Source organism: Crotalus tigris, unplaced genomic scaffold (genome assembly GCF_016545835.1).
Source record: "Crotalus tigris isolate CLP2741 ecotype Arizona unplaced genomic scaffold, ASM1654583v1 scf7180000019968.627227, whole genome shotgun sequence".
In the NCBI taxonomy this organism is placed as follows: domain Eukaryota; kingdom Metazoa; phylum Chordata; class Lepidosauria; order Squamata; family Viperidae; genus Crotalus; species Crotalus tigris.
In genome coordinates, this window is record NW_024097797.1 from 382,655 (window position 1) to 397,726 (window position 15,072).

At 34.1% G+C, this 15,072-nt stretch overlaps 1 protein-coding gene across 10 annotated transcripts in view; it reads right to left on the minus strand.

Annotated features, from left to right (window-relative positions):
* Positions 1-690: 690 nt before the first annotated feature.
* CD44 (CD44 molecule (Indian blood group)) overlaps positions 691-15,072 on the minus strand; it is a 96,841-nt gene continuing 82,459 nt past the window's right edge. For 5 of the 10 annotated variants that reach the window (XM_039365152.1, XM_039365151.1, XM_039365158.1 and 2 more), the window contains 9 exons: positions 14,596-14,733; positions 13,979-14,158; positions 13,335-13,511; positions 11,960-12,112; positions 10,966-11,124; positions 8,581-8,718; positions 5,834-5,935; positions 4,622-4,700; positions 691-2,454 (listed from right to left, as the gene is read on the minus strand). In XM_039365152.1, the coding sequence (XP_039221086.1) occupies positions 2,238-2,454; positions 4,622-4,700; positions 5,834-5,935; positions 8,581-8,718; positions 10,966-11,124; positions 11,960-12,112; positions 13,335-13,511; positions 13,979-14,158; positions 14,596-14,733 (1,343 nt within the window). In that variant the 3' untranslated portion in view covers positions 691-2,237. The remainder of the gene's footprint in view (positions 2,455-4,621; positions 4,701-5,833; positions 5,936-8,580; positions 8,719-10,965; positions 11,125-11,959; positions 12,113-13,334; positions 13,512-13,978; positions 14,159-14,595; positions 14,734-15,072) is intronic. The other 5 variants (XM_039365155.1, XM_039365154.1, XM_039365157.1 and 2 more) reach the window with 5 other exon arrangements.

The following is a 15,072-nucleotide window of genomic DNA, read 5'->3' on the forward strand; positions in this document are numbered from 1 at the left end:
TTTGATCACATGGCCATGGGGATGCTGCAATGGTTGTAGGTGTGAAAAATGATCAGAAGTGACTTTTTTCCAGTAAGGGTGTAACTTCAAACGGTCACTAAATGAACTGTCATTAACGACTACCTGTACCTAAATTGTACAATGCATCTGTTTTTTTTTCCTGTCAAATGCAGAATCTTACATTTTTCATCACTGAACATTTTATTGGATAGGACCAATGTTCAAGCCTATCAAAATCCTTCTGAAGCTTGAGCCTGTCATCTGGGGTGTTAGAAAGTTTTCCAGCATTGTGTCATCTTCAAATTTAATGAGCAATCCTTTTAGTCCCTCATCAAAGTCAATTAGAGAACTGTGTTCTAGGCAGAACCCTGAGCTATCCTTTGCATGCTTCCTTCCATGTGGATGTAGACCTATTAAGGGTCATATGTTAGTTATTGAGCCAGCTGCAAGTCCATTTTGTAGTGGGATGATCCATTCCACATTGGTCCAGTTTATCAAGATTATGGTCAAGTTTTTCAAATCCCCTTCTGAAATATAAAATGAAGTATAAAAAAACCCAATGAAGTTTATTTCCCCATGCACTTCTACAAGAAAAGCTGATTCAAATATCAAAAACCCACAGAAGAACATGTTGCTAGGAATCAGAAGTAGCGTTTCTGATTAAAAGAAAAATTAAGTTTGCCATATAAACCAGGTGAAAGTACTCTTCAAAGTTTTATTCCAACATCTTTGAGCAAAGAAGTATATGGCATCAATTATTATATTGTAATTCAAATGGAAAGTGTGGTAGCTGACAATAATTGTTTTCTTAATGTAAGCACATACGGGGTGACGGTTATACTCCAGGCATTCTTTCAGACTGAAAAACAATCCAATAAAAGTTCAAACAATTGTTTCTTATATCTGATCAGCTAAATTATCACAGTGGATTCCAAAATAAGGTAGTTAGTCTATACTTTCTATATCTTATTACTAAAAAGTATAACATGACTGAAAACACTCAGTAATGCACACAGAACATAATATTCTACAAAATTTTCTCCAACCTTCAATATCATATTTCTGGAAAATTGGGAGGCACATACAGTACATTCTACTAAAGGCACTTATTCTGTGTATAGATATCCTGGCTGGATTTCAGTTAGTGGCATGTTTTCAAGAGATCAGAACTTCTGAATTACATATTTCAAATATGTTTCATGTGTTCTTCCACTGTAAGTCATGACTGCACAGAAAAAATCTCACATAAACATACTCTGCTAGAACCGGAACTGTGTAGGAAAAGAGGTGCCCTGTTTTATTCTTAAGAATCTTTTTACTCTAATTCTCATTAGACTGCGACCTATTAATTCAGACTCAAACAGGAAATGGGTATTTCAAGGGAACGCAAACAATGAGGGACAGTGGGACAAGAAAAAAGGAATGTGTCTTGGTTTGGTCCCGTCCAAATATTCTAGGGTCAGTTCTCAGCCCATAAGATAATTAATGGGATCCCTAATAACTGGAATAAGATACACCAGAGGTACAGCAGGCTGACAAGGAAGGTGAACACTGAAATTTAAAGATAACATCACCACATTATTTAGATTATAGAGAATAAAAATTTATTTGCTATAAATCAGATTTGGATTTGGGGTTTTTTGTTTTGTTTTGTTTTTTTTTGGTCTTTCTATCCTTTTTGGTGAGTGTTTTTAATATGGTGGAGATCTGTGGAATGTGTAAAAACATGCTTTTCATATTCAACTATTACAACAAGTAATTCCAAAATATTAAAACATTAACGAGATTTAATAAACCTAACAATTTCTTAACTGACCAATAAAAATTCAATTCCAAAATCTATGAGTCGAATCTCAAGATAGCCTATCATTTGAATTCCTTGGGAATGCATTTTATAATACCTTAATGGCTACAGATTCTGGAAAGTTCAAAAATTCTATGTCAGGCAAAATAAATTTTGGTGTTTTGCCTTACTAAACTGATTGCAATTGGGGAACAAATACAAGTAATAAGAGGATGGTCACTAATTTAAACTGGTCAAAATGGTGCAATGTTGGGCAAAACCAAAAATGACATTTTTGAAGCTGACCATTACAAAAGAAAAAAACAAGAAAATGTATGCTTAATTATGTTTTAAAGAGATCAGTAGCTCATTGCATTTCTGAGTTCTAGTCCCAGTTCAGTATGATGGTTTTTGTTTTCCCCAACTCTGATTCAATTTGATTAGCACAGCTTTCCTACATGCCACTCTTCAAGGGCACATCTTGTTGGTTCTGTGTTTCATCAATTGCTTGGAATTCGTCATGTGGGCCCTTTTGGTCTTCTGGCTTCTCTTTGTGTACCAAGTGCACCATTTCCTGAGATTTGCTGGCTTCTCCATTTAACCCATCTTTCTTTTTCTCATCTATTCCTCCTTTACCGTTGTTGATCACAAGCTTCTTCTTCTGCCCACATCTAATAGAAAAGGGACAAATTGTAAAGTAAAAATATTTAAAGACAGCATGTTATATACTGCCTTCATTTTGTCTGAAGTAGCAGATTACATTAAAAACATTCATTCCTTGCTTATTTCTTAGGTAAGAATTTCAATTACTGCAGATTAATCTTTATTTCTGGTGTGTTGACATAATTGGAACAAAGCATAACCTATCAAAATAGCCTTCTAACAAATTCCTTATTTTGAATGGAGGATATCTTTGGATTCTTCAGAAGAATAAAGCTATGTCTATGGTTCTCAAGTTACACATGGATTGAAGTAAGGGAGGGAGGGAGGGAGGGAGGGAGGGAGAGAGGAAGGAAGGAAGGAAGGAAGGAAGGAAGGAAGGAAGGAAGGAAGGAAGGAAGGAAGGAAGGAAGGAAGGACCCACAGCTAGGAGTCAATGCCTACATTTACATTATAAACTCATAACTCAAATGCACTATGTCATATATTTCAAAGAATGTCACAATTCATATACCAGTGCTCAAAAAGCAAATGCCTTTTCATCTTTTCATTTATCCACATGATCCTGGAAGGAATGGGCAAATATTTCTTGTCAGCACTCCTCACCAAAATGTTCTTACCCAGTAGCAGCAATGTATATTGATTAACAGCAGTTCTTACTATTATAATGGTTCTTCAGAAAAACGAGAAAGCGAATTTCAAAATGACATCAAAACTGAGATTCAAATGTATCAGTTGAAAACTTTTTTTATACTGTGGGTTGGTTCATGTAACATTCAGAGATGGGAATACTGACCTATGAATCTCCTTTCCCTTTCATTTGCATATCTGGTTTTAAATATTGCAGAAACAGAAGATAGCTGAAATGAGGGCATTTGGGGGCAGCCTGGAACTTAGTATTTAGCCCTAGAATTTTAAGCAGCCTTATATGTAGCTTTCCAATGAAACTGTAAAATCTTGCCCCTTCATTAAACTGAGATGTTTGGTTAAAAAAAAAATACTTCTTAGACTGGGATAACAGACATTAAAGAAAAATTGATATGTGCTTCACATTAAAAGAGAATTAAGCCATTAACTTTGGCATTCTATGATAGGGTTGTGTCCGATGTATTCTGGAAAAAAATGTTTCATTTTAGAATACATCCATCCCCATTTCTTTAAAAGAAAACTCTTATACTCTCCTCCCACCAATCCAATTTTGTTGAAAATTTTGGAAAGCTCAGTAACATCTTCTGATCAGTTCATCAAATGGAGTATTTCTTCACTAACTTTGGAGTCAGTAACATTGACATTACTACTGAAAACCAGATGCTACGCATAGAAAAATACAAATGGAATTTGCAATGAATGGTTTTTGCGGGTTCCAAATAAAGACGTATATATATCCTCTATGAGAAATGTTACAAATTAAAATTACTACTAAAATCCTTTAGAGTTCTTAACTGAAAATTTCCTGAATATTTTTCTGCAGAATTAAACCACAGAACTATTGCACATTTTCAGAGGATGCTATCTGCATTTGATTATCATTGATCAGCTTTAAAAAAATATTTGTTTAAAAATTAGCAAAATGTTCCTTATTACAAAAACAATAGCATCAAGATTTAATATAGATTAGTGAGGAGCAACACTTAAATTAAGGAATTATGTTACAGAAAAGCTGAACAAACAGGAAATATGCTGGTTCTTAACTACAAAGCTAGTAATTAATCTCCAAGCAAGCATTTCATGTGAGAAACACCATCCAGCTATCTAATTACTTCAATATAACCTTGTTTTTTATGTATACTATAACTAAGTGGTCATTTTCAAATACTACTCAGCAAAATAATCCAGAGTAAATCCCAGCAACTAACTTCAAGGTGGCTCTTTGCTCTGATTGAAGAGGAGAAAAGTTATATGACAAATGTTGAGGTTGAAAATCCACTTTTGAATTGACATGGAAAAGGACATATCTTACAATGAACACTGGACTAGGAGATAAAGTAGTAAGCTTTTGATGCATTATATGTTTAAAACCAGTTGTCTATAGCTTCCAAGTATGCTTGTTGATTAAGTTCTTTGTGACACAGGAACTGCTGTCTCTTTTGAATGCTCTAAAATTGCCAGTCCTAAAAATATCTCAGCCACAGACAGTTTTGGCACTGAGAAATGGAAAACTACAAAAGAATTTCTTACCTCCTTCGACTGTTTACAGCAATGCAAACACCAAGAATCAATGCCAGGGCCAAAAGGGAAGCAACTACAATAAGCCAATCTGTGGGTAGAAAAAAACATTATTTTGTTATCTGACCAGAGAACTGACATTTCTCTTTAATATCTAATTTTACTTCTTTCAGAATAATGTCCATGAACTGTTATTTTTAGTTGACAGAAAACTATTCTTTATGATCTGGTTTTCACATAAGTGAAAGTTACGTTCCAGCTACTCTTAACAACAATTATATATAAACAGTGATATTTGTGCTGATAATTTATATCCATTATTATATTGTCCTATGTGAGGTAGGGGGCAATGTGCTGTTACTTCCACAATTGTGAGTGTGGAACAAAATGTAACTCTGATTAAAAAAACATCTTATGGTTTCTGTAACTATTTTAGTCACAGTAAGATTTTCCAGAAAGTTGTATAGTCAAATGGCATGGGGTGGGAAAAAAAATATATAAGAAGGATAATAATCTAAGAATGAACTACATAACTTGTTTTAATCTGACTTCAAAGCCGGTAATCAAATTATATGGTTTACAAATTAGAGATCTGAAATTATAAACTTATGATTCTTCAATAAAAGCAGTTTTCAATATTCAGATTAGCATCAACATTGCTATGTTAAACAGTTAAACAGCTATTCGTTTTCTATGATAGATAGGATAACACTTATTGGGTACTGCATATATCACAGATAAAAATTGTATAAGAAATAAAGCAATTATGTAGTTGAACCATAAGATCTCACTTCTTTGCCATGGAGTGATATCTGGATTACAGTTGTCATAGTTTCACCCATTCCATGCCACACTCTACCAAATTACACTATGTTCCTATATGCCAGTGAAATTGTGGCATTCTATAATGAAGTTCAACAGAATTTGAACTATTCAACTATTGAATATATGCATAATTGAGCTATTTTTTTCTGTTGGCAGTATTTCTCATGATTTAAGCCAAGTGTCAGAGAACCTTTAATTCCGATGTATCTCAAGACATGGGCGTATAGTGTGGAGGTGGGGAGAAATGAAATGTGTGCAATAACATGACATCATTAGAATGTATATACCTAATGGTGGCATTTGCATGTTTTAAACACAAAAGATGACATCAACAAAAATACAGAAACATCACAGTACGAATTCATGATAAATACCAATGATAAAAGCACAGAAACAAACCTGGTATACGAGCCATTCGTGGTTGACTTTTTCCTGATCCTTCAGGTAAAGGCGTCATATTTTTGTCTCCCGCTACACTGGGGTGTTTGTTTGGATCAGGACCTAGAGAAAAGGCATGCTTTAATCTCTGCATTATCAATATCTGGAATGTCTGCTTTTGTATTTGCAGAGGACAAAATAACGTGTTACTATTTAATCGGCATCTATGGACCAATGTGTTTCATTCATAACAAACTTTTAATTCCCATAAGTACTGATGAACTATCACTACTTATGGAGATAGATTGGTCTTTTTGGCTTTTTCTTTACCCAAACAGGAATCATTATTTCACACATAGCTCACAAAAAGGTTGCTTTTTTTCAGAAGATGTGGGAGAGCTGTGCTATGCCAGGGAAATATCACAAAGCATAATAATGTTTCAGTTTACTTCAGCATGTCTTTTGTAGGCAGAAATATCCAGACTGATTTGAATTGGAGAGTATAGCTAAATGCCAGGTGCAAATAAGTAAAAGACATTTCTTTCAAAAATTGATATTTCTAATATTATACAACTATGCTTGCCCCCACCTTTCCAATAGGTCCTGCTGGTTTGTATTCGGAACAATAAAAATTGGTGATTTAAATGAATACAAAGGATAAAAAATAAAGTATTTGCATTTGAACACAAGGGTACAATACAGCATAACTGTGACAGTGAGCATACGCTGCAATATACTTAATTCAGATAATTCCTAATGGCTACCAGATTATGAGCAAATCAAAAGGAATCAACAAAGACGACACAGGGCTGATTAGAAAGATTAGAAATAAAATACTCAAACTGATTCGTGAATTTGGAAAGAATTTATCCAGCAAAATATAGTCTACATCAGATTAGGAAAACTGTACAGTGTCTGCTCTAGGATTCATGATTATAAATTCACATACAGTTCACAATAGCTATATTCTCAAAAACAGGCCTATAATTAGTATAAATTCTGTTTATTTCTATATTGATAGCTCACATTCTAAGATGTTGCTAGAAACCCATCAAATTTAAATTATTATTATATAACAAAAATAGTTTAAGTATTCTGTGCTAATGGAAAGATCAAAATCAGATATACAGGGTAGCGGATTTTAATGGTCATACTATTATAAACATTCAGGATTGCAACCTGACCAAGCTCCTTTTATGTCTCTCAGTCTTAAGGGCCACTATGGATATCTCAAAAATGCCTTTTTTGCACTGAAAGGATTTAACACTTCCTTGCACTGAGATCTGAGCAGGCACATCAGAAGATGATGGAAAAGGAGGCTTTTTTAAGTGTTGATCTGCTGTGGAATTTTATTAGGAGGCATAGTGCTTTTACTCTAATCAAAATTTCTGATAGAAAAAGTCATTCTACAGGAGAATCTACTGCTACATGTTCTAGAACAGAGGTCCCCAACCTCTTCATGGTGCCATGAAGAAAGATTTTTCTGAGGACCAGAGGGGATGTGGTTTTGAATGCTGCCTGCATCCCGAGGATGGAGCTTTGCTTGTTTGGGCGGCCCACTTGCTGGCATGCTGCGGACTGGTGCTGGTCCACAGACCAAGGGTTGGGGACCCCCGTTCTAGAACAGGGGTGTCAAATTGGCAGCCTGTGGGCCAGATGCATCACACACAGGCCATGCCCACCCCGGCCCCGCAAAGGCAAAAAACATCATATGTCATGTGACGCAATCGAGCTTGATACCCGTGTTCTAGAATAAACAGCAGAGCAAATACTGCAGGAGCTATCTGAAGTATTTATACAAAGCCCATAAGGTTTTTAAAGTGTTAAATTGGAATATCTGGAAAGCCCCATATCCTCTTAAGCAGGAACTGAACAAATCTCAGGTGATACTCAGAGGAGTATCAGATGTAGCTGCTGCTATCAATTTGGAACCTCACTTGCTGATATCAAGGTTGACCTATTTGATGTCAACTGGTTTTTAACATGGCATAATCTAAAGACTGGTAAACAATGACAGAAGATGCATTTAAAGTTCTAATTAAGGTAGCAAATATATTCAAATAATCTGCCTGCTTTTTCAAATTATTCTCTTGTACAGCTTTTAGACTGAAAATTGACAATCTTTCTGACCCTGAGTGTCCCACTCCCAAAAATCAAAAATGTGTGAAATATAATGCAATTTTATTACATCTTCTCAGAGCTCATAGAGCAATAGCAAAATTTTATGAGATTTTGGTGTTCTCATGCAAGATTGTGAAAACCTGCAAATTACAGTATTTTATTATTTTAAGTGGGAATCTATGAAAATTCCCTAGTTTTAGCCAAAATCAGTTATATATAATCGTATTTACAAACAATAGTCAATTGTAAAACATTAGAAATTAGTTTTGTGCATGCAATTATGTCCAAAGTGATACTACAGTAATTACTTATTCTTCAGAAATCAGAAAAGAATATTCCACAGTGAGGAAAGATAGAAAAATTATCACTCTAGCCGCAAAGTTAAAGAAATTTCATAGAGAATTCTCACACCTCCTGGTGGACAACATTCCAACCATATATCTTTATATGAAGCAATACACCAGAGAGAAGGTTTTGTTTGTAGTAAGATTTCCATTGAAAATCCAGAATGCCTCACTGCTTTCCTCATAATTTCTCTTTTTATTTTTATTGATAGGTCGCCCAGATTCATAAATTATGAGATAAGAACTCTTACAAAACGCAAAAATAAATGTTAAATTTACAGGAATATATATCATAGGTCTTACTGTCAGTGGAAGGTGGATGTCTGTTTATAGGATCTTGACTGTTATTTACAAGATTTTCATCATCCCTGGTCCATGTAGGATGCCACTCTGGACCAAGATCTGATTTTTCATTTTTGTCTCCATCACTGGAGGCCACAACTGGGGTAACAATAGTTAAATCAGTTATGAGCAGGATATATGTAGGATCAAAACTTTACCCACCAAATTCTTACTTCTTCAAGTTTAAAGGGCGTAAAAGAAGAGATGAAATATAACAGACATTCTCTCTTTTTTTTACTGGCAAAGGTTGTGGCCTGTTACAATGCGTGCAGGATGATGGACCAAGAAGCAGATGAGGGACAAGGGGAAAAAAGAAAGAAATGCTTCCAATAATGCTCAGCAAGAGGTCCATCTCCTACCTTACACTAGCAAGCAAAGTCACTTTTATGCATGTACAGACATGAACATATATGAAGAAAGTTCATAGTTTTACTTGTAATAAATGTAATAACACCAGACTATAGTAATTGATGCTAAAAGCTACTGCAGTCCATTGTATTTTCATTTTATTTCTTTTTAAGAAGGTAAATACAATATAGTCCTCAACTTACAACAGTTCATTTAGTGACTGACCCCTGCCATATATCACTGAAAAAAGTGACTTATGACCACTTTTCACACTTACAACCATTGCAGCATCCCCATGGTCACATGATCAAAATTTGGATGCTTGGCAACTAGTTCATATTTATGACGGTTGCAGTGTCCCAGAGTCATGTGATCAGCTTTTATGACCGTCTGACAAGCAAAATCAATGGAGAAGCCAGATTCACTTAATAACAATGTTACTAACTTAGTATTTGCAATGATTCACTTAATAACTGTGGAAAAAAAATTGTCAAATGGGGCAAAACTCACTTAACAAATATTTCACTTAGCAACATAAATCTTGGGCTCAATTGTGGCCATACGTCGAGGACTATCTGAGTTTCGTTCAACATTTTATCTCCACAGATAGATATTCTATGTATCAGTACTACTAGTTGTTTGAGAAATCCTTGACATGTAATTGGAACAACAAAGTAGTATACACTATAGATACATCTCTTCTTATTAGCAAAGTTATGCATACTCTAATCTAAATGCCATTTTAAAAAATAGAACTGTAATGATAGCAGGAAACAACCCAATTATAAACAGGACTCCAAAAAATTGCCATATTATTACATTATCAACAAATATTCTCTAGTATATGAAATCTGCTAGTCATGCTAACTTAAAAAAACATTTAAAGATATCACTAGGCACAAAGAATAGAAAGCAAAATAAAGTTATAACTGTGAACAGACTAAATGGTGTGACTTGAGAGCAAAACAAATAGCTTAGAAAATGAAATTTATGCAGTTCTATATAATATTTCATAAAAATTACCTAAATCATTTTAAAAATGAGTTTTAAGTACATACGATACATGCTTTTCAAAATGTATACATCAGGAAAATGTAGCTCATTTCCTCATGATGCCAAATGTAAAGTTATTTTAATCCAGAATGGGCACTGAACTTTGAATGCCTCACCAACATGTGATTCTTATGATCTTACTGGCCCAGAGCCACCAGAACGACCATGCCTATTGCATTCATAACAATCACATGCATTCTGGTATGAACATACTTATGCAGCCACTATTCTTCCACATAGAAAACAAATTTCAATGAAATACTACATTATATAAACATCTATATTATTGAAGATCTTGAGTTAGTAATTTCAAACCCTAATTACACTTTAAAAAGGCCATTAGTTCACTAGTTTCAGATGTTGATTTCATAGTTATTTTTCTTATCATCATCATCATCATCATGATGCAACAAATTAATTACCAATAAAGGAGAACATTTGTAGCTCAGGGTTGAAATGAGGGGTCCTTGTTGCTCTGAGCTTGGTTGTTTTTGTTGCAGACATTTCATTACCCAGGCCAGGTAGCATCATCAGTGCTAGCAAAGCACCAGAGACCATCAAGGACCTCTCAGCCGATTAATTATTTTCACCAAATAACCTGTATAACGCTAATGATACAGTAGGCTGAAATTTACAAATGAAAAGAGGATATAAGAATCAGCTTTTATTTATGTATTTGAGCACTAGAAATACCTAAAACAAAGATTGCTGGCTGCATAACTTACAGAAATAAATAGAACCATTGAGACTATGAGTGAACCTGGGTTAAAGAAAAATTCTGCTTTCCAGACACTCATTCTATCCAATGGAAAATGACATACCTCATAAAGTGTTGTTAGACGCACTTTTTTTAACCTGCCTAAAATAGACTCAGAAATTAAAAACAGAAGATTATCTCACCTAATAGAGGAGTAAAAAAGATCCCACCACCATTCTAGTGGATACCTGTATGATCAGTTTTATTTTTTTGATTTATTCCTCTTCGAGGAACAATTCCGGAAAATAAGACATCCACTGTGGATTTTGTAGTATACATGTCTTCACTAACCCATTGCCTCACTGGTTCTGGGGTTGAATCTTCTTTGGTCCCATAAAAGCCCACATCTATGGCAATGATAAAGCAATGGAGAATGAAACAAAACTATTAGCTGCATTTTCATTCCCTTGGCAGCATAGGCCCAATATTTTATTTCTTGCAGAACAATAGAATACTGGTTATAATTCAGGCATACAAAAAAGCACACTATAATTCTAACAGCAAGTCCCATTCTAATTAACTCCTGTTGAGTCCTCTCTGTTTTCTTTCCTGTGTCCACCAAAGATTATTAGTGGTTATGGGTAGTAAATTTGGTACACAGATTTTCCATATTTATTGTTACGCACATTTAACAGACAACAAAATAATTCACAAGTAAGGACAATTGTCACTTAAAATTGGGATTTTTAAAGTTTCCCCCTCCTCCCCTTTTCCCCATCACTATTTCTATTCTTGCTTTGGTAATATTATATCCTAAATCTAACCATCATTTTGCACACTCACTGCAAGTTTCCAACCAATTGGTTATCACAGAAATAATCAATGGATGCCTTTGGAAAATTAGAAAAAACACAGATCACCATATACTGAATAAAATAATAAAAATATCAAAAAGTGTATTATAAGACTATGATTCAGAATGTATTTTTTGATTCAAAGCTTATACAGAATGAGGATTTATATAGAATCACAATGAAATTATACCATATAAATCAGCTTAAGAACAAAACAAATCAGCGTAGAAATATTTAGTAAGTTGGTATATATTATTTGAATTATGATACGAATACTAGTCTAATATGAAAACCTTTTCAGGAGTTGTAATATATATACTGTAGGTACTATGAAACCATACTTCATCCATGCATCATTATGAAAGGACAATATTATTCACAGCAATACCTTCATAAGAATGATGTTCATTTTCATGCTGTTTACTGATTTCCGTGCCATTACTGGAAGTATTAGTAGGTTTTTCTTCACTGAACCAGTCTGGCTGGTAAATAGGAGGCAATGGTGATTGAGCTGAATCTTCAAAATCCTTGAGTATGGCAACTGTTTGATGAACCAATGATGAACTTAGATTTGGATATTTAAAATTTTAATCTGTGCATTGTCCAAATGAATTCCCATCCAAATAATCACTGCCCAAAATTTCTACTTCATTCATATTTTCTATACTTTTTTTTCTTTAAAGAAGAGCTTTTGAGCATGTTTGCCATCTGGTCAATTATATTTACTGACTAAAAATAAGAATCTAATGATTCACTCGATGTAATATATCCCCAAGGACCAGTGGTGGGATTCAGCCAGTTTGCACCACTTCGGCGGAACTGGTAGCTAATTTTTTGTTGCCCAGGCCCAGAATGGACTTTCGGAAGCGGCATCCACACAGAGAACCGGTTGTTTACATATTTGAATCCCACCACTGCCAAGGACCACTGTAGTTGGAAGCATATTAGCCATTACTACCCATATGAAAGGTTTTTGCTGCACTATGTCCAGTTGATGGAATAACACGTACTGCTCCTGTGACTTTTGTAATGTTTGTGAAATTTTTATCTTCTTTATTCCATTCATCATACACATTATGTATTACTTGATTATGAGTAGTATCTTCATGACTGATATTTTCATTGATTCTCACAATTGTTATAATGATGGTTAGGTAATTTTTAAATATCCCAGCTGCACAATCACATCCTACATTGTTTACAGTAGGCAGCACTATTTTTTATCACTGTATTAATATTTGAGTAAATAACCACTATGAAAATATAGCCATATTTTAATCCTTGACTAAAGCAGGGAAAACTAGAACTACAAAATGGTAGCCTACTAACTTTCATACTAAAGATTGGAACTTTATATGCAACACCATATATCGGAGTGTCAAACTGCCAGCCCATGGGCCAGATGCATCATGGTGAAACCGTACCCCCATTGCCAGCAAAGGGAAAAAAGTTGTGATACGTTGCGACATGTCACGTAATGTTGCGAGTTTGACACCCCTGCCATATATCATTACAAGTATATAAACTATTTTCAAACCTCATGCCAATTTTACATGTATAAATGCTTCATGTAACAATTATTAAAGACTACAGCTATTTCAACAATAGAGTTTTGTGTAAATGTGATGCCACTTAAAACTATTCCACCCACTGCATAAGTGTCTTCCATGTCCTGAAGGATTTTAGCAGAATTAATGTAGGCTATTATTTAATTGATCTAGAATGGCAATATAGAGAAAATTAGTTCTTTTTCTTCCTAGTACCTGTATGTGATGTTTTATTTTCTTGCACATTATCTGGGAGATTACTAATTCCAGGTATCAAATCGTTTATTGATGAATTTGTAGGATGATGAAGTTTCTCACTCAAATCAGGATCTTCTTTAATCAATGAATCTTGGGTAGAATCCTCATAATCACCAGCTTTCGTGGAAATCACAGCTATTACAATATTATTGAATTGATTTGAAACAACATAGGAATGACTTTCACTAAATAAAATTCTAAAACATATATACATTACTTCTGTCTTTCTGTCTTATACTGGTTGACACATATATTTTAATTTAAAAGTATTAATATTTCCCTAATTTGGGATTATGATGATGGAACATGGCTAATGAAGCATCACAGCATTCATTTTCAAGTGCCTATTTTCATCACCTAAACAAATGAAATGAATTAGCATTCTTCCATAAACTAATATGGAAATTATATGTCCTCTCGTAAACCTTGAGGAATTGATGATCAGTTTAAGCATCATTTCTCACATACTTTTTGGCTGTATTTTTATACAGATTATATGTTGAAATACCATATAATATATTTATGGGTTTTTTTTTCTTTTTTGAGAAAGACCACAAACATGGCAGAATAAGCTGATTAAAATTGTATTTTCTGAGAAATACCTGTCTGAGTTGTTTCCAATTCAGGCTTTCTTTCAATATGAATAATTTCAGACTGAAAATCATCCCTAGTTTTGTTCTCAGGAAGATCATTTTTATTGTCCAGTCCTGGATGGATATCAAAAAATAATGGGTTTTGTGTGGTTTCGTTGCCTTTTCTTTTTTCCTTGGAGGCTACAGTTGCTGCAACAATTGATTTCAAAATCAATTCTCTTGATAGCATATTATTTATTATTTACAATAGATTAAGTAATCTCTTACCTAGTTCAGAAATATGAACTAGGTAATATCTACTAATTTTTTGGGGAGAAATTTTCCAGAGAAAATCAATTCTGTCAATTTTTCTAAATTTAATTTATGAATTTATCTAAAGTAAATAGAATATATTCCAATGTACAAATACAATCTATCCCTATACAGGTAGGATTTATTCTCACATTATATATTGATCATATATGAGAAAGTTTTATTGATAACAATTTACAATCCATGTGGAACGATAGTTAATGGCCTCACATTCTATGTTTTTAAAGAATAACCCAACTCAACCAGAAAAATAGAAAACAAAAATTAAAAAATATTGCTAATATCTGTATGTGAAAGTTTATTATCATGCTTACTTGCAGTTGGATGAAGAACTCCAGGCAGCAATTGATCTCTAGATGTGTTTGTGTGATGTTTTTCTTCACTATCCTCTAGGTGCAATATTGACTGATGAGTAGGAGCTTCAGAATCAGTACTAACACTGGAAACTACTGCTGTTACAAAGATGGCTGGGTCAGTTTTAAACACTTTTCAGAGCTACTTTTCCAGTTGCTCTTTTACGTAGTTATAAATAGAAAGATAAAACCAAGAATATCTTAAAACTGTTTTAGTGGAATTAAAATGTTTATACATTGTATGAAATAAGTTTTTTTTTCTTCCTTCCATTCAATCATGTCCAATTCCTGGAAACTGATTGAACAAGTCTCTGTAGCTTTCTTGGCAAGGTTTTTCAGAAGTGTTTTGCCATTGCCTGCTTCCTAGGGCTGAGAAAAAGTGAGTGGCCCAAGGTTACCCCTCTGGCTTTGTGACTAATGTGGGAGTAGAACTCATAG